The 21,197-nt window shown below is 36.4% G+C and overlaps 1 protein-coding gene across 3 annotated transcripts in view; it reads right to left on the reverse strand.

Moving 5' to 3' along the window:
* Window positions 1-875: 875 nt before the first annotated feature.
* Window positions 876-21,197, reverse strand: part of TPP2 (tripeptidyl peptidase 2) — an 80,499-nt gene continuing 60,177 nt past the window's right edge. For 2 of the 3 annotated variants that reach the window (XM_084780712.1, XM_084780713.1), the window contains 6 exons: window positions 17,686-17,837; window positions 11,834-11,930; window positions 10,740-10,870; window positions 4,591-4,798; window positions 2,510-2,629; window positions 876-1,790 (listed from right to left, as the gene is read on the reverse strand). In XM_084780712.1, the coding sequence (XP_084636838.1) occupies window positions 1,701-1,790; window positions 2,510-2,629; window positions 4,591-4,798; window positions 10,740-10,870; window positions 11,834-11,930; window positions 17,686-17,837 (798 nt within the window). In that variant the 3' untranslated portion in view covers window positions 876-1,700. Of the gene's footprint in view, window positions 1,791-2,509; window positions 2,630-4,590; window positions 4,799-10,728; window positions 10,871-11,833; window positions 11,931-17,685; window positions 17,838-21,197 lie in introns of those variants that run through there. The other variant, XM_084780714.1, reaches the window with a different exon arrangement.

Below are 21,197 nucleotides of genomic sequence, written 5' to 3' on the forward strand. Positions count from 1 at the left end.
TAACTGAAATGTCCTCAAGAAGTAATCTGCAGCTCTAATGCTTCTTTACGAAATTATCTTTCCCTACTTCTTTAGTTGTTTCCAATGAGTAATACAAGCATTTGCCACAACAGGCTTTCAGTCATTGCACACCGACTTTCATCCTTGCATCTTTTCTTACATTTCTTTTGGTTTGTGGACATATAGTCTAGAACTTACTTGAGTTCATCTGTTTTCAAGAAGCACAGTATAATCCAGACAGAAATAGTAGATGACTTGGCAGCATGTTGACTGTCTCAGCTACAGAACTGTACCAATAAAACTATTTACAAAAACAGGTTCAATGGCTGTATTTTACTGACCACTTCCTGAGGTACTTCAGAGGAAGGGGCAGGACCTGGCTGGTAAAACAGATTCTGAAATTAGTAATAGGTCACTTTGCTGATCTTTGGAAGTTATCCTAATCTTTTTGAGCCTTTCAGTCCTGTTACTGAGCTAAGACTAGATGTATATGCTTGCATGTGTACAAGTGAAAACACACGTGGGAGTTCATGTACACAGCTATCCACAGACAGATGTTACACTCTAGATCCTGTAGAAATTGCATGTAAAATATTTTATAGCATATCTGTGTTTTTTATAAAGCACACACATACACACTTCTATTAGATTAACTATAGACTTTTTAATATTGTCTGTTTCTGCATATTTTATGGAGCAAAGGATACTAGAAAGATAAAAGAAAAAATTGAACACACGATAAACATAGGAAATATATTCAAATAACTAAAATCCCATAAAGTGTTATACAATAAATTACCTAATTTTCTGGCCTATAGATTTAATAAGTTTAAGTTATAACCTCGAATTTGATTTATGAAAAATTAAGACCAACCTTAAGGAGCTTCAATATTTACTTTTATTATTTATAAAAACAATTAAGGTATCAGAGTGCATATTGTGCATGTGCTTGTGGTTTTGCACATTTATTCATGTGTTTTACATGATTTCAATGTTATAAACATACTGTGTATATCTTTACAATACCAGATAGATTCAGCTGTCTGGCACTGACACATGAAATTTTAAGTCATTTTGATGTTGTGTACTTAAGGATGCCTTAAAAACAACTTGTCTGTTATAACTCCTTAGGGAAGACTTCTGAAACAGGTGTCCTTCCCCAATTGCCATGTGTTTATGCTCCAGCCACCCCCACCCCCTGCAATTAATTGAATTTCTTTTTAGAAAAAAAAAGTCTGGAAATAATGTCCTCCTAATTTTTAGTCAAATAAGTATTTTAGCTACACGTATTGTAGCTTTTTAAAGGCCTTTATATAGTTAGGGAAAAAATTGAGCATGTCTTAACCCTTTTCATTTATAAAATAAAAAATAGGATTGGACATTTTATAGTTAAAAGATGAAAACCTCTCATGCATGTGAGCAGCTGCATCCAGCTCACAGTGCTGGGGATGGCAGGCAGGGTATGCACTGCCCTTGCCAAGTGTGGGAGGAGTAGGAAAGCAGCATGATGTCAGAGGTCTAGATTACATGTATTAAGCCACACGCCATTGACTTCTCTGATAAATATATATAGTTTTAATGATCAGTATTGGATAGTGGATGAAAACATGCATTAGTAATACTAAAAATGCACACATTTGTCCATATATCTGTTCATTATAAAATCTTCTGTTTGGAAATTTAAAGTCTTGGTTCTTATTTTAGAATACACAGTAATCAGGAGGATACATGATGGGAAGCCAGTTCTCAGTAAATGATGCACAATGGGTCCATCCAAGTAACTTCATCAGCTATAATAAAAGAGAGCATTCGTAAAGGACGTGGCAATTCCAAGTCCAAAATGCAGACTAATTTAGTAACAGCACAGTAGCAATACACAGGTAGAACCTATCAGTCTATCATCCATTAATGCATCCACCTACAGACTGTCCTTCCTAACAAGCCACAGTCTTTTTCATAGGAGCACAAAAAGAGAGAAATAATGTCAGGAAGTCCAGGAAGAGTTCTTTTAACCTAATCAAGATCTAAAGGACCTAAACTGACAAAGGTAGACAGAAAACTTGATGTCATTAACATAACTTCTCTTCATATCATTTCAGAATAACTCATGGAGAAAGCTGCAACTAGTTTGTATGTGATGGTAAACTAACAAAGGTAGGAATGATCTCAGACAAAAAGTAAAATATAAACTCCACAAACTCAACTATTTTAGAGCCAAGGCCACACACATTAAGAAAGAATGTGTCCTTTAAAAGTGCTTTCTTGTAACTACAGAAATTAATTCATTTTGCTCCTGCTGAAAACATTTAAGGTTGATAAGGGTCTTGGAATAGTAGTGAAAATGTTTTAGAAATTTTGATGGCTACTGAGGGTCTCTCATGCATTTATTATATAGCTCATACTGCTTTAATAACGGTAACAATTGGCCATAGTAAATTAAGTAATGATTTAATGATTTATAATGACCATAGCTCCCCCGAACATGTTCTTATCACTATACAGTACTCACTTGAATACAATTTTTCCAGTTTTCTTTTGTTGGTTTTTCTTCTACGAGTTTAGTTGCAAACTTAAGGCCTCTCCCATACATCTTATTTACTAATGCATGCTTGTATGCAAAGGTCAAAACCTATGATATAGAACAAAACAAAGATTATCTACAGAGTATGTATATTTTAAAGCATATAGCTTTAACAATGAAATATGGCTTTCACAGTATAGGTTTTCTTGTGTGTATATAGAGGACAAAGGTCAACAAAGGTTATCTTTCTCAATTGCTCTCCATGTTGTAAAGGTTGGTTTAGCTAGACTGGTGGGCCCACAGTTCATCCTATCTCTGCCACTCCAACTCTGGAATTATGGGTGCATGGCAGTGCTTGGCTTTTTTTTTTTTTTTTTAAACACTGGTATAGGGGATTAAACTCAGGTTCTCATACTTATGTGGCAAGCAATTTACTGAGTCATCTCCCCAGGCCCGAAAATACAGCTATTAAGTTGAATATGTTGTATCCTGGAAATTAAAAAAAAAAATTAAGAGCAAATAATTACATAAAAGAGTATAGAAAATAAATAATTGTAAGTCGTAAACTTCTGAAATCCACTTTAAACCATTTCTTTGTGCAAAATAAACCATAGTTAATGTAATTAGAGAAAACAAAGAGTAGAAGTAAAAATGGCCACTATCAATCACTAAGTCTGGTGAAGGACATGTTTTACATAAACACGCTCCTTCTATATGCTGATCTGTCATGCTGTTCTTATGTTTTCCTGAACTATGGAGTGTGGTAACCATCCTCAAAGAAAGAAATCCTGCTATAGTGATTTGTTCTTGTTCAGTTAACAGGGTCTGCAGGTCAGCACTGCAATGCATTGCCCCTAGTCAGCAGTGTCACTATGAAGACAAAAGTACGCCTAACAATGCCACTGTAGTGATCACAAGTATTTATCACCTTGTTACATTTCTCAAAGACAAAGACTAGTTTCTAGTTATCTTTATGTGCCTTCCAGCTGGAGGCTGAGTTTAGCTAACAGCAGGCCTTTAATAACTGTTAACAGTAATAATACTGAGTACTTTCCATGAACTTAATACTTATTCAGAATACCCAGGTAAAAAACAGGCATCAGTGTCAATAACTTGTGATAAAAATGGCAGAGCCAGGAATTAAATACAATTTGAGGTCCTAATACTTATTCCTTGTACATTCTGCCTGCTTTAGTTTTGTGAGTACTACTGTGGAAAACATAGTACTGGCCTGTGAGGGAACTCAATTTTTCCCCTAGTTTCCTAGTTTTGTTTTTTCATTTAAAATTTACCATAGCTAATCCTGAGAACCAATGATTGATAACTAAAATAATAGGCTTTTCTGGGTGAAAACCCATCTACTTTTTTTTCTCCAGGAATATGTTATATAACTATATAGTTATATAATCACTATAACATATAGTTATATAATCACTACTGTAAGAATAGACGAATGGGATTTGATATATGTTTTTTTAGAACCCAAATCCAAAAAATTTCAACTCTGCATTTCCAAATATTTGTTTGAAACTGGTAGCTAGGAGATGGAGATGATGGCTCACAGGACCCAGGTTCAATTCTGAGCATGCATATGGTAGCTCACAACTGTCTGTAAATCTAAGATCCAACACCCTCACACAGACATACATGCAGGCAAAACATCAACGCACATAAAATTAAAAAAAAATGGTAGCTAAAACCTGAGATATGTATTAGTTACAGAGTTTTGAGGAAAGTAAATAATAGTATCTAAACTAAGAAACACATGTCACCCTAAAATTAGCATAAAAAAGATTCAGGGGAAAGAAGGACAATTTCTAGAAGATCATAGTTTTAGTTTCATATATAACTGTCTTAAAAGGCTACTACAAATGTCCGTAAACTGTTTTCAAAATTATTCTTAAATAAGCACTTTACAACAGGTAGGACAAATGCAAGGTACTTTGGCTAAAATGCATCTTCTTCAGAGTGGAGCCTTATCTTCTGCTTGGTAGACAGAGCACAAGAAGGCCTGAGAGATCACTATCAAAAGCTGTACCAAGGCCAGCGACAGAAGGGTTAAGTCTTACCTTAGTGTCAAAAAGATCTGTCCACTTTGTAGTTTCCCAAAAGGTTTCAGACAGAGAGTCCAGGGTACTTTCCCCTTCCTCTTCCTTTCCTTCTGCATCTCCAGCTGCTGCCCCATCGTGAGGCTGTATGTGAAGAAGGTGGTCTGCCAGGGCACATCCTTTCCTGCAGAGGGCATCTACCAGGGTAGATTTCTGCTTGTCCATATCACTGGAGAGCAAAAGAAATTTTTTTTCCACCTGTCAGTTAGAGATTATTCCAAGGGATGATTTTATTTGAAGTGCACGTGTTCTTTTCTCTAAGCCTTACCATGCATAAATTTTGTATATCCAAGTACATACGTTTGTGTTAGACATCAAATGAGACTATTATTAGTAATCATCATTGTAGGCTCGATTTTCTTAGCAATTTTATTTTATTATGAACTTATTAACCGAGATGTAGGCCTTATAACCCAACTAACCTAAACAATAGGAAAAGGAGATTAAAGAATACAATAATGAAACTGCAAGGATATCAGTTGAGAGGAACGATTCTCCTGGCAAAATCAGCAGGATTTCTTCTGCTGGAACCTGGAGCAACCAGAGCCTGCAACCTCAGGCAGAGCCTGGAGCCTCGAAGCCTTCCCTCGAGCCGTTCTCTGTAGGAGCATCTTGAAGTGGAGCAATGAACAGCCAAAATTATCCCAAGTTTCTAAAGGCCCCGCCTTCTGTTTTTGGCTCACATTTATATCTCCTCTCAGAATTTGTTCAAGGATTTTTTTCAGCTGGTTAACAACCAGTCTCCCCCACATGGTAGTTCGACTTCTAAGGGGATAAACAACACCTGCTCTCTTACAAGTCTTTTTCTCATCCCCCACTTGTGATCTAAGCAAAAAACATGTTTATCTCTCTTTCACATCATAAGCTTTATCATACATACAGATGAGATCAAGTTAGGGCACCTGGACTTGGTTAAAGCAGAATGCCATAGCAACAGATGAAAGATTATCCAGTTCTGTCAGCTACACCAATTTTAATAAGGGGAGTATCTTTTAACTCTTTACATTAAAAAATAGTAATTATATACTCATCTACGTGTAATATATAGAAAGACAAGGTTTCTGTAGCCACAAATATGATACCACATATAAAATTAGGCAAATATGTTTACTCTGAATATACCAATAACTGCTATAGCACTTTGATATATTAACTCATTTATAGTCAAAACAATTTTATGGAGGCAGTAAGTAAGATGGCTCTGTGAATAACTGTGCTTGCCAGCAAATCTGATGGCCTAAATCTAATTCTGGGAACCTACATGGTGGAGGAGAGAACTGACTCTTTTATGTTCTCCTATGACCTCCATAGGCACATTATAACATATGTATATCCATACACAACCACCAAATAAACAAACCCCAAGTCAAGTCTATGAATAAGATACTCCTATTTGGTATAGAAGAAAACTAAAGCACAAAGTGATTCAGGACTTGAGCATAGCCTCCAGTTGGGAAATAGCTGCTGTAGGATTCTAAGCTGAGCAGTCTGGTTCTACATGTGCTCGGTCTCTAGGGTAACTTGTCTTGCTCTGGGAAGGCATCTTTATTTTTCTGTAAAGAATTCTGCAAGTGCCTATGTCCATGACTGGCACAGACTAGATATTTATCCATTACTGTTCAGCACTAGGAACCTCTACTCCGAGGAAGATTACTAGGCTTACTTGAGGCATTATTTCCAATTCATGCCAGGGATGTGTGAAAACAATAAAGGCTTAAAGGGCTAAGAAAATAAGCACAATGTAAATGGCTGTGGGATGATGATCTTTTTAATAAGAAGATTAACTCTGAAAGACCCATAATAAAATGTATAATGTGTGAAATCTACTGGGAAGAACCAGGAGGACACAGGACAACTTCGGGTGCTGGGGCTTACTAGCTCTGTATATTAAGGGGGAGTAACTAAGCATAAAGGGAGCTCAAAATACTGGTGGTAACATATTGCTTTGGACTAGATGTTCCCAAAGGCTCCCAGATCATTTGATTATGTGCGATCATCTAAGAAGACATCTGCATTATCATCTCCAGTGAAAATTAAACTATGCCCAAGAGATACTTCAGTTTATTACCAAGAACAATAGTTTCCTTTTTTACTTCTGAACTAACAGATAACAATCACAAGTCAGGGATTTTACAAACTTCTGTCCAGCTGTCCTATGGTCTCAGCAGATTGGCTTGATACACAGCTTATCTATAATCCACAGAGCCACACGGAAGGGAAGGGAGTACTTGACATGTACCAGAATGCACACTTTCCCATTGGCCACCTAGTCCTTTTACCATTTTCAATTGTCAGCCTGAACCATGAAATGGTAGAATGCTACATTCCCTTATCCCTCAAGTTCAGGTCATCTGCTTCTTCTATATTTCTCGTGGTTACAGCTTTCTTCACTAGGATAGCTCAGTATTTGGCCTGTACCTTGACGGATAAATACAGATAGGATTTGATGAGCTGTAGGATACCTCACTCATCTGTTCATTTAATCACACAATGCTTGGCAAAACTCATTAATTTGGCATTTCACATGTCTGCCTCCCTCAGTAGATTATGGTAAAATACAAATGATTCTTCAAAGTCCCAGTTTTAAATATTTTCAGTAGTCTCTCAGCATAAACTCCATATTCCAGGCTTTGAGGTCCTTCTCAGTTTAATTCTAATCTTTGTAATCCTCTGGTCCTACTACTCTCCCGTTTAGTCGGTAGGGGGACGTCAATTCCACCAGTCATTGAGAGCATCCAAGTCTTAAAGAACTAACCTTCTTCTTCTATGTGCCTGGACACTGCTTTGGCTATTCCAGAGTAAGAACAGCAGACTTCTGAGTCTCCTCTTGAGTCATCTACTTTCCTGCTTACTTACTGTGCTATTCTTCCAACAAATGCTTGTTATCATTTTTTTCTGCTCTAAGAGTCAGGTAAACAATTATCTCCAACTTGTGAAGGACAGGTGTGCTTTAGAACAGACTGAATCAATGAGGGTAGTTATCACCATCATGTCAAACCCATCTGACTGGTCCCAGTTACCCAGGAAGGGCTTTGGGGTAGGGGTGGGAGAGGGAATGCAGAATTCAGAAGGAAGCTGGTACTAATAAAGGTGTTCTATGTTCGTCAGGGATGAATTAAGTTGCCAGCAGGATTCGTTTCTCAAAGTTTTGGCATCCTCTGATGAATTCTGTATAAATCTTATTATTCTGAAATATTTCGTTTCTATTTTCTACCTTAGTACTGACTTGTACAGGCTAAACAACTTGTTAAGCCATGAAGCTTTGCCCAATCAGAATAGAGTCAGGTTTCCTCCTATAGGCTTTCAAAATTTAAAACACTCATTAAACACCCAGGTCTATCTGCCAATTTAATCTTCTGCATTAGATTATATTTTCTAAATAAGAGAGTCTTGTTAATTTCAAAAGTCCTTCTTAATGGTAACTTACATATACTTGCTCAATAATCATATTCAGAATCAAAACTGGTTACCCCATGATGGTCATTGTAGTCACATTTTAGGAAATGGTAAATCCTAATTGCTAAAAAAGAAACTAAAATTCTTAACAAACTACTGAGTAAAGGCATGAGCTAACAGATCTGGCAAAGCAATCTTGCCACTTTTTACAAAACCGATTTAAACAAAAGCAACTTTGCATGGAAAAGAGACATCTAAGGAAATATGGTACAGTGTGTGTGTGTGCGTGCGCGCGCATGTGTGTGTGTATTTATGTGTTCATCTTTTATAGGCTTCATCTAGTTATTTCAAAGGGTCTAGAACTATATTCTTCACCGGCCCTACCCTATTATTATTGATAGCCATTTAAAATCAGTGTTGGGAGTTTTTCAAAGCATAGAAATTCTCAAATAAAGGGAAAAAAGGACCAATATATACCAGACTCCCTTTAACTGAGGGTTATTTCTTCTATATATGTTAAAACTTAGAAAGCATAGGCCAAAATAGCAGGAAAAATAAATGGACCCTAATACTGAAATATCAAAATGATTCCTGTAACATTTCATATATTCCTGCATGTGTATGAGTGTTCTGTCTGCATGTATAGTAAATACACCATGTGTGAGCAGTGCCTGGAGAGTCCAAAAGAGGGTGTTGGATACCCCTGGAATGGAAGTTACAGATGGGTTGAGTTGACATGTGGTGCTGGGAACTAAGCTTGGGTCCTCTGCAAAAGCAACAAGTGCATGAAATAGCTGTGCCATCTCTGCAGCCCAGAGAGTCTATAATTTTTACAAACTAAATGCTATAATAACACTTTTTAGAAGGCACAGAGTACAGGGAAGGTCACGAAAGGCCTAGGAAGACAGCTTAATATAGTCATTGTCAGTTTTCTCTTCTCTCAGGACAAACACTGGTTTTAAGGAAGCACAACTGCAGTGCAAACAAGCCTGGCAACAAACCACGAGCTTGGCAGAGCGTGTGACAAAGGCTGTGTCTTTTCACTGAGTACAATTATATAGGACAGCAAGACAGAGAAAGGTAGTGTTTTTCACGATGGTCAGCCATGGAGAAGGGAGCAACACACTTAGGTAGCTTCTTTGTTTCCTTTGAGATAAAAAATAGTGCTGCTCATCTTCTTAAGAAGAGGGCAATAAGGGGGCAGGGTTGTGGGAGGAAAAAGCGCAGGCTTTGAAGGCAGATCTTGATATGAATGTTGCTTTTCCGACATCCTATCACAGCGCTATAGGCAAGCCATTCATCCACAAGCTTCACTTTACTCTCTAAGATCTAAGCAAAAAGATTCTATTTTATGGTGTCTGGAACACTAAATATAAATATGATCATGCATTTAAAGTGTTCAAAATCCCCTGTACATGATTATCATTTAATAAATAGCACATACACGTTCTAATGTTACTAAAATAACAAAATACCAGCCAAATTGCCAATGTTGTAAAAATTATTCCACTGGAAAATATGAAAGGGATATAAACCGTGGAATATAAACAGTTTTTACTAAATTTCATTCCACTTGAAAACTACTGCTTTTAAGATGATTCCTAAAACTCCATAGTAAAACTATCACTAAAATGTGACGCCAGGTAGCAGTTGTGCATCCAATATTTTATGAAGATCGCAGAATTTTTAAAGAAAATTATAGTTCTTTAAGGCAGCTAAAATAGTTCTGGTTTACTAGCTAAACTATAAAACAACTAGGATATTTGTAACCATACAAGTTAATGAGTCCCCTGTGTTGAAATAAAACATACAATGTAAAAAAACACAACAACTTGTTTTGGGGAGTTAGGACAAGGTAATGGCAGGAGCTCACAGAAGAGAGAAGAGGCTGAATCAGAACTGGTACTCAAGCTGCTCTATGCACACAGAGCATCGGGCCTTACAAAACCCAAACTATCAATGTTCCTCTGCATACCTCTCCAATATTAATTCCATAAAACTAAAGTTGCTAAAAAGTTTTAACCTCGTTCCATTTATTTTATGAGGCACTATGAACTAGATTTTGTTTTTCATGCTATTGGCCAATAAATATTTGAGAAGTGAATTTCTTGAGATGGTGTCTTCTCTACCTATTCAGTTCATATAGTCTGCCAAGGGTGGCACTGTTTTATCAGAAGTACGCAGACATTCCACCTGTACAATAACGAGTGGTGATGAAACAAACTGTTTTCTTAGGCTGTGTTTTAAAAGGCTGACGACAATTATGAAATTTCTGAGGGAGTATGAACAAACTGTCAATCCTGATTATAAGTATGCTACAACAGAAATAAAGAAATTCTCAACACTAATTTTTTTAACTGCTATACAGCCAGCCAGTCTTTAATATAAAGAATTTATTATTACTGAAACAGAGTATAAGGAAGTTGTGTTATTATTTTAAAATTTTAGCCAACAATAAAAATAAGCTATCAATAATTTCTCATGAGAATCTTAGTACACAATGAAAAAAATCCCACCCCTCTTCCCTCTCAGTGTTCATTTACCTATCTCACTGTTCAGCCCTTGGCTGCCTCTGACTCCTGAATGCTTTAAAGATATTCACCATCATACAAGGAAGTAAAAAGATTCTTATGTTCAAAAGTAGGCTAGTCCCTAATTTTTAAACAAATAACTAAGAAATGAGATGCAAGAAAGATTATTTACTGGTTAGGTACTTTTTTATAGTAGCTGCATCAGGCCTGGGGTCAGTCTTCATTGCAATGTAAACTGCTAGAGCGGTTTGATCGATGTGAGAAATAACAGCATTGGCAGCATCAACAATTTCATTAAGTCTTTTCATTCGTTCCTGGGCAGGAAATAAAGGAATGGATTAATAAGTGCATTAAAGCATTTTCATTTCTACTGTCCCAGCCATAAAACTCTAAGTGAACTATGTCACTTCCTTGTAGGCCTAGAGCTTTGTGCTATTTTTTAATGTGATTTTTACAATTTCCAGTATCCCTGAAAAATGGAATCAGGTGATAGCTAACTTAAGTTTGTAGTCTAAAACTAAAAATAAAACAAAGTTTACCAAAATGTGAGTTTTTCAAACAAGGAAAATGCCTTTCTAGCATACCATTAAGATTTTAGAGATAACAATCTATTTTATCCCATGCCACATGAAAAAAAAAAATCTTTCCCCCCAAACCTTGTTCATAAGCAAGTTCTTTCCAATCACTAAAATCAGAAATCAGAAAGTTAAAAAAGTTTATAATCAAGACTCTTAATTATGACCACCATGGATGGTCTACTTGGTAGTTTTCTCTTTTGAGGCCTCCTTTAAATATTCTATTCTAGTTCATCCCAAACCTTCATGATTTTTAACTGATCATGGCTGACATGTTTCTACTTATATTAACAGTAACAACAGCTGGCCTACAGTCCATGTTAGACAATCTAGAATTACTATAAAACTCTGGTAATAAAGTAGTTACAGAAGGTGTTTAGATTTCTAGCTGTCCAGGGTTTCCAGAGACCGGGTTTCTTTGTGAAGCCCTGCCTATCCTATATTCACTGTGTAGACCAGGACGGCCTTGAGCTCACAGAACTCAGCGAGCCTCTGCCTCCCTGTGGGCTGGGATTAAAGGCACATGCTACCATGTCTAGCTTTGGCCAGTTCTTATAGTCATCTTAATGAAATATTCAGTTGCAGGAGATGCATTTTCAGTAGGCAGGAAGAGAGAGCAAAGAGAGATGCACCTTTACTCAAAAATACAAACATTAGCTATTATACAATACCAAATTATTTAAGACAATCAGTACATCCAACCTTTTCAGCATCCAATTGATGAAGCCGTGCAACATACAGAGGAAGGTAAGCAGGATATGTTTCCTTCAATTCATTGTAAATGTCACTAGAATCCAGCCTGTGTTAAAGAGACAAATTAGTAATTTTCAAATTAAATGCCCATTTCTGTTAAAAGGAAATCTGAATGCTGCTTTACAGTTCTAGGCATTAAAATATTTTATAACTTATCAATAAAGAGTAGTTACATATAACATATGTATTTGAAAATTACTTCAGTTAAGAGTTCTATAAAATGTTCAGATAAAAGTACACATCAACATGGGCTGGATAAGGCTCAGTGGTTACGAACTCGTACTGCTCTTGCAGAGCACCAAGGCCCAATTTAGGCAGCTCACAACTGCCTAGAGTACTAGCTCCAAGATATACAATACATTCTTCTGACCACCATGGGTACTACACTCATTCAGAACTCCACACTCACAAGTAAATATACACATAATTAAAAATAAAGTCTTTAAAATAAAGCATTAATGGCTTGCTGCCTAATAGCTATAATAACTAGATTCACTAAAATTGAGGACAAGATTTCTCTTAAAAATAAAGAAAAAACCCACTTCATAAAAAATATCCAGAACTATCTAAAAAATTCTGAATGTTCCTAAATGAAGAAGCTGAATAAAGTATGCCAATTCTTTCTGATAGTATTTATTAGGATAAAAACAACCCAAATTAGCACCCAACTGGTAAATAAATAACTAGCATTGCAGCTAGATCATGCCAGGAAATTTACTTAAAATACTCAAAATTTCATAGGATATAAAAATAAGATTGGCATGAAAATTTTTTTGGTAGTGAAATGTTTCATTAAAGGCCATTTAAACCCTCCAATGTAGCATAAAGAACAAATCACAGAGCCTGGTTCCTTTTCCCCTCCCACATTCCCCCCCTCCCCAAACAAATATATAAAAGAAAACCTAGTACTTTCCCTTTCCTTTTTGTTTGTTTGTTTGTATTTTTTGTTTGTTTGTTTGTTTGCATTTTGGAGACAGAGTTTCTTTGTGTAGCCTTGGCTGTCCTGGATTCGTTTTGCAGACTAGGCTCACCTTGAACTCAAGAGATCTGCCTGCCACTGTGCCCCCAGTATTTTCACTTTACATTTAAATCTATTACAGCTTGATTAAAGAGTTGTCCCCCACCAAAGAATTTTTTCATGAATTCTAAAAGAAACCTCTAGTAATTCCTTGAATTTCTTCTAAATACTTTCTGGACCAATACTCTTTTCAATCCCCCTCCCTCCCTTTTGTTTCTGAATAGCCAGGCTCATTTGGTTTTGTGAATGCTATGCTTAGTTCCCCAATACAATTTACATCAGCTACACTATGTCTTATGTTTCACTAGATAGATAGCAGTTAAAGTGTTTCTAGTTATCAAAATCTTACCAGAAACTCCATAATCCCTAACCCTAAGCAATTACTAATCTACTTCTGTTACTACAGAGCTAGATATACTGGACACTTTACAATGGGTATAATCTTTTGTGACTAGCTACTTTTATTTAGCACAGTGTTTTTTAAGTTGTAACATGTACCAGTCCCTTTTTAAGTGTTTGAATAGCATTCTTTCATGGAAGCTAAAATATACTTTATTATCCATCAGCTGATTAATGGGTGATTTCCACATTTTGGCAATGAATAATACTTCTGAAAACGTCTATGCACACAAATGAACCTAGAAAGAATAATCAATCAGCCGGGCGTGGTGGCGCACGCCTTTAATCCCAGCACTCCGGAGGCAGAGGCAGACGGATAGCTGTGAGTTGGAGGCCAGCCTGGTCTACAAAGTGAGTCTAGGACAGCCAAGGCTACCCAGAGAAACCCTGTCTCGAAAAACCAACCAACCAAACAAACAAAACAACAACAACAAAAAGAATAATCAATCAATGTGGCCTCTTGAGGCACTCAAGTGACATTATAAAGAGGAGATGTTTATCCTTAACATTAAAATCCACACAATCAGAGAGGCTAAGTAACAATGAGAGCTGAGGGCGGAAGTGAGGGTACGACGGATGCATGGATCTCCCTGGGAAGGGGAAAGATTTGAGGGTGGACTGGGGTGGGAGGAGATGGAAAGAGGAAAGATCAGATAGGTGAGGTGGATGGATACAGTACTGGGAGACGAGTGGACCTGAGAGGATGCACATTGTGAATGAGGTACAAACCTAGTATAATGGAAACTCCCAAGAATCCACAGGGGTGACCCTAGCAAGCAAAGACTGCTGGAAATGGGGGATACAAAGGCCTGGTTGGTATCTTCAGCAACCAGCTAAGGCTTCCATTGTAGGGATTGTGACAACAAGCCAGTCTCAGAACTTTTAATCTACAATTTGTCCTGCCTACAAGATGTGCTGGAGTAAATGTGGCTCAGAACTTGTGGGAGTAGCCAACCAATGACTGGTCTAGCTTGAAACTCATGCCTCAAAAGGCAGCCCATGCCTGACACTGCCTGGAGGGCCAGGAACCAGAGTCTGGATAGCCTAGGGACCTAGGATATAATGAAACACAAATGGCAAAACAAAAAACAAACAGAAAACAAAAAACAAACAAACAAAAAACCCCAAAACCAAAACAAACAAACAAGAAAGTGTCAATGAAATGATTCCTTATGGTATGGTATTCTGCTCTACTCCTAGGCTGGCATCTAGTCCAGTTGTCATCAGAAAGGCTTTACTCAGCAACTGATGGAAACAGATGCAGAGACCCACAGCCAAATAAGAGGTGGAGCTCAGAGAATCTGGCAGAAGAGGGGGAGAAAGGATTGTAGGAGCCAGAGGGGTCAAGAACACCAAGAAAAACCAGACTCAACTCTGGGCCCATAGGGTCTCACCGAGACTGAATTAACAATCAGGGAGCCTGCATGATTCTGATTTAGACCATCTGCATATGTATGTCATGGTTGTATAGCTTGGTGTTCTTGTGGGACTACTCATAGTGGGACCAGGAGCTGTCTCTGACTTTTTTGCCTGCTTTAGGGACCTTTTCACTCCTACTGGGTTGCCTCGTCCAGCCTTAATATGAGGGGATATGCTCAGTATTATTTCATCTTAATATGCTATGAGTGGTTTGCTATCCCTGGGAGGTTTGCTATCTTCAGGAAAGGAGAAGTAAACAGGAGAAGGGTCAGGTGCAGGGGAGGGAATGGGGAGAAAGGAGGGTAGGGAAACTGCTTTTGATGTGTAATATATGAGAGAAGAACAAATAAAAAAGAAAGGAAAAAAAAGAGGAAACATATAAGGCTTCTGCCTCCATTGCATGAAGCTTGTAAGTTCAAGTACTCTCTAAAATGTGACACATAATATTGCACATACATAATAGTACATACATAAACTGGTAACATGGTCATTTGGTAAGTAATTTGTTATACATGTTATACTTTCACAGTGGCAATACTGTTGGTTTATACCAGCACTACCATAAATGAAACTTCAACACTGACATTATGGGGACTCAACATCATCAAGGTAATAAGAATTTTTTAGATTATAATTTCATAGGATCACTATTGTGGACATAGTCTGTGGTTGATTGAAATCTTATGTGGTGAACAAGTGAAAGCTCTGTTATAACATTTCTTTGCATTTATTGTATTTAGAGTTCACTAGGCAACCTGGATGTGTAAATGTTTTTTCAAAAGTATGGAGAGTTTTCAGCCATTATTTCCTCAGCTATTTTCTCACCTTTCTTTCTGCTAGTACACTATTATATGTAGTTTTAGGACCCTCTGAAATTCTACATTTCTCTGAGATTCTGTAGATTATATTTTTTAAACCCCTCCTCACTTCACTGTTTGGGAGAGGTCTTTGGTTTAAATTTACAGATCGTCTCGTTCAAATGAAGTGAGTTCTTTAGAGACATTAGAAACTGTCATTAAAAATCTGCGGAATTAGAGTTTCATGTAATTTTGATCCAAACTCTGATCCTCTGGAAGAGCAGCATATTCTCTTAACCCCTGAGCTGTCTCTCTAGCTCAGGAGCTGAGCACTTTTGATGGAGGTAAGGTACATGTGGTCTTTAAGGTGGAATTAAGCCCCTATCAATCAATAAGAGTATGTGCAGGATAAAAGAATGGTATAGTAATTTTTACTTACCAGAAAGTAAGGCACAAGGAAGACTGTATCTTGATGATGATACCAGTCTAAATCAAGATTTGAAAAGGAAGAGGCAGCATTTTCTTACAAAAATGTGTGTGTGCAGAGCCATAGTTCAAACTTAGGGTTATTTCTCAGGCACACTGTATCTTATTTTGAGAAAAGGTCTCTCTCTGAATTTCGAATTTGGTGATTACGAGAGGCTGGTTGGCCGTTGAGTTCCATGGATATAACTGACCCACCATCTCAGTGCTAGGATTACAAGCAAGTGGCTTTTTAATGTGAGTTCTGAAAATTGAATTATGGTTTCTTGTGCTTGGGAGGTAAGCATTTGCTGTGCTATCTTTCCCACTTACCATATTTGTATACATATTCTTGATTAGAAGCTTTTCCATTTTCAGTTTGGCTCTAAAGCTACTTCCACAAGTTTGAGAGTTCTCTCGTTTTTTAAACAATATTTTTAATCAATTTTACTAGATGGCAGAATCAAGGAGCTTCTAAGGCTCTCATATGGGAAGCCAATCTTTGCAAATCTGAAGAAATTCAAATTGTATTGTCTGCTACTTATCCTAAGTCAGTCAAAGGCAGACTACCCTCAGTTTTAGATAACACAGCATGTGTGAATACAGACAGATACCATACTGGCTTAATCCTTAGGAATTCTATTCACATTATAAAGGCTTCTGTTCCCTCTTAGGTCACATATCCACAAGGATGTATACACTAAGTCTGCTAAAGAGGACTCTCCCAGTAATACCACCAGTAAAAGAAACCAACAATGGAAAAAAAGCAAATGGCTCAACCACACAGAGTAACGTTTTATGTGTTAAAAGGTAAAATCCAAATGATAAACTGAAGGAAAGCAGTGACAAGAGGAAAATATCTTTCATGTAAAAAGTTAAAGTTGGTAAGATAAGAATACATTCTAGTGAATAATGGTGAGAACAATCCTGTATAGACAGCCATCTTACATTCATGCCAGAAACCAATTTGAAACACCTATCAAGATAACTTTTAAAGACATCTAAACTAACAATTAAGACCATACTATCTCACAGAAGTTTTAAAAATATGTCTATTAGGCCAGCTATGCTGGTATATGATTGTTATTCCAGCCTTTAGGAGACTGGAAGATCAGGAATTCAAGGTCATTCTTGTCCAACTAGAGAATTTAGGCCAGCCTGGGATAAATCAAACACTTCCTCAACCAGGTAAGAAATCTGTTTTCTAAAACTTAAAACAGTATGAATAAAAAAGGGCCATCACAAACTTAGAGAAAAGCTATAAACATGTTCTAAGTAAGTTATTAAATATATTATACTCATTCATAGGATATTAATTATACAGTCACTGAAAATAGAACTTTAAACTATTAAATGACACAGAAAGTGTCCAACACCAAAATTAACTGGAAAATTACATGACCACTTATACTGTTACATGCTCAAACAAAGAGAACAGATAACAAAAGCAATGCTGATTTTTGGAGAGATAGAAGGTTATTTATTTTTCTATGTCCTCCAATAAAATTCTCTTCTGGAGCAAATTAAAATAAAAAAAATTTTCCATATGTTATTGTCAAAAATATAAAGCATAAACATAGGAAAAGTTAAAAAACTTGCAATCCTCTCATCCAGTCAACAATTCTGAGTAAAATCTACACATGTACACATGAAAGTATTAGTCAGCAAATATCCAAGAGCATTAAACTCTACTAAAACCAACCTACTTTGTCATCCACTGAATTTTAAGATCTCGTAATGCTTCAGTAAACTCTTCTTTCAAGTCTTTCTCTTTTTCTGGATCCTTTTCTTTGTCTTTGCTGCCGTTCTTAGTCTTTGTTGGTGGAGGTATTAGATAGTAATGAACAGGGATCACATCCTAGGAAGGTGAAGAAAGCCTTAGGTTAATACGCTTCACTTCACACATTTTAAAAATCATTGTCAAAACTGAGCATCTTGTAATGTAAGTTGGGCCTGAGTTGTATTATATTGTATTCCAGATCTGATGGGTCAAGAAACATCAAAAATACCCATCTGCAATTACTGGAGTCCCCTGCCCCTGAAACTTTAAAAATACTGAAGCTTTTATCCATCTGTTTAAAATGAAAGAAGTAAACTTTAGCATCTGACACCATAAGGACAGTGTACTCTGTCCTTTTACAATTAATCCTGAACAGAGGGGTAAACAAATTTAAAAACGAGAACATATTTTTTTTCCTACTAAGAAGGCAGAGTAGACAAGTACGATTTCTGAACTTATAAATACATGTTCTACCTAGAGTTAGTCAGACAATAAACACACAAGTAAATAATTTCTGATAGTGGCATATGATACACACAAAAAATATCAAAAGGATAGAGTGACTGTTGGGTAAAATAGAGAAATCATGCAAACAAAGTGGTTATGGAAAGGTCAGTGAAGCTAAATGATAAATGTGAATGAATCTGAATAACTTAACTGAAGAAAATAGACCCTTCCCCAGGAATTGTCATTTGGAGTGGAAGTTGAACAAGTTCAAAAACCTGAACCCAGTACATGAAAGCAGTTATGTAAACCAAGAACGTGGGCTACAGTCATGTAGAGTTTGATGGAATACAGTAAACAATGTAGATCCTATCTTAAATATATAACGAAACCTATCAAATATTATATATATGAAGTGATTATAGACTTTGCTTTTAATGACATTATTTGGGCTTTTTTTTTTTTTTAATTCTTGATGATGTAAGTTGAGAATAGACCATAGAAAGGAAAATTAGAGGTAGGAAAACAAGTCAGGAAACAAGCCTAAGAACCCCTAAGTTCCCTGTGTGGAAACAAAAGAAAATAGATATTCTGTGAAGGTAGAACCAAGAACGTCTGTCAATAGTGCTTAAAGCCATGGCATAAGTAAAACCATCAGGGATAAGAGACTAGAAGAGAGTAGATCTGCTATTTTTGCATGGCCCAAAGATGCTGTAAGATAGGGACAAAACAAAAGGAATTTGGGTTTTGAAAATCTTAAGAACGCCATGAAGAATGAAGTAGCAGGGATGACAAGATGGCTAAGACATTGAAGGCATTTATTGCTGAGCATGATGGCCTGAATTTGAATCCTGGGCCCACATGATGGAAGGAGTGAACTAAGTGCTGCTAGGTCCACTCCCCTGGGGCTCCCCCCTTCTCACACAGAATAAAGAACTAAGTCGAAAACAAAAAAAGAATGGAGTTATCAACTGCTAATCCAGATGAAAAGTGGCAAGCAATGAAGAGGAGACACTAGAATATTTGGCTACAAGGAGCATGATGATCACCTTGGCCAAGAGTTGTGTCCTGAGACAAAGACAAAGAAGAAACAGAGAACAGAGAAATAAGCCTGCAGCTCTTTTGAGAAAGTTCTACATTGAAGACAGCAGAAAAGTGTAGCTTAATTGGTTTGTCTATGGTGTATAAACCATTCCTATAAATATACATTGCTGGGGAAATGGAACCAAATGGTTAGACTTAGTTTTTGTAAGAAATTGATTGTCCTTAATTAAGTCAGTTTTTCAAATTCTGTTTTCAGGTTTATATTAAATTGCTGCTAAGTTACTATTTATATTCATTTTAATGACATTTCTAACATTGGAACAAATTTGTATTACTGGAAGGGACATAGACTGCCCTCATGACATTATTTCAGAAAAACATGAGCTAAAAGTATTTCAAAATCTTGATGCCCAAATAGAATTTTTTAGTGTAAATATATCCATTTTAACAACATTCTGACACTCAATTCTGGGGTATAAAATGTATGAGGAATTATTGCTGTAGCTCTACTATCACTTCACTACAAAATAATAACCACCATCTCTTCATGACCCATTTAAAAAGCAGAAACCAAAATGAAAAAGCCATAAAAAATCTATCAGCAGTCTGTGATATTCTCTAAGGTAAGGGAGCCAGAGCCCAGGAACAGTGGTTCACACAAGGTCAAAGACAAGGAAACATTTTACTATTGGGCTTGCTCCTTTAAGACCCTGTCACCTATCCATCCTTCTTGTCTCAATACCATCCCTGTTTTTATTCCTGAGACCAGGTCTTGCAATAGAAGCCAGGTTGGCTCTGAATTCATGATTTTGTCTGAGTCTTTCCTCCCAAGTCCTGACAGTTCTGGAATCATGGGTGCTCCACCATGCTCAGCTTTCTTCTCTACCGCTTTCAGGTCACTTTCCTGAGTAGGTATTGCCCCAGAAAAAGTAAAAAGGTATTTGAAAAACCTGACCCCATACCATTAAATTCTCACAGAAACAGCTTCAGAGTCATATGTTTAGCACAACTATCTAAGAAGTAAGGATATAGAGTCTACAATATTTACTTACATAAATACGGTTATACTGCCTTTGGAATCAAGTTTTTCATAGAGTATATTACTCAAACTGTAAATCACCACTTGCCTGACAGGCCCTATTCATTCAAACAGTAATGTGTACCCCTTTAGCTTGCCAGGTTAGAATGCAGGAAAACACTTTGATATAGAGAAACCTATATTTTGGAAGGCAATTTATCCTCTGAATTTTAGAGGTAAGGCATTTGCTATTACTGTTTTAGTACAGAAGACAGAAAATAGAATTTAATATGAGTACTATGTTAATGTACAACAAATAGGTAATACCTATAAAAATAAGAATTCTTATTTCAAAAGCTTGAATAATCACTAAAAATGAGTAGAAAAGTTTATGATCTTAGGAAAAAAATTCAGTAATAAGTACAATTAAAACATTAGTAAAACCTTCTAAAACACTTCACAAGAATTTTCTATTATAAAATTACAAATGCAATACTTTAAAACCCTAATGAAAGGGAAAAGAGGAGTTGTTTTAATTTGTATTGCTATGATCATACCCTATTTAATAAGCATTCTTTTCATCTCACTTCTCCTAAGGGACTAACATAAGGTTAATTGAATAGTAATGATTTTGTAACTTAAATAATGAATAATTGTGATGTTTTAAAAGGGGCAAGAATATTCATAGTAGAAAAGTTATAAAGCACCTTCAATAGGAGAAACTTAGTATTAAAGTTGAAAAAATTCTAAGCTATCAATAAAGTGTTTCAATAGTGTTCAAATTGAATATTTTTCAGAAACTTAATGTTACCTATAAAACCAATAACTGCTCAGTGGGCAGCACAACACAACACTTAATGTAGTTCAAAAGGCCCAATTTGAGTGCTTTAATTATTAATTTAGTTATTAAATGAAAAGCTTTATACAAGCTC

Source organism: Acomys minous (assembly GCF_964271855.1).
Source record: "Acomys minous genome assembly, chromosome: 4".
NCBI classification, from domain to species: domain Eukaryota; kingdom Metazoa; phylum Chordata; class Mammalia; order Rodentia; family Muridae; genus Acomys; species Acomys minous.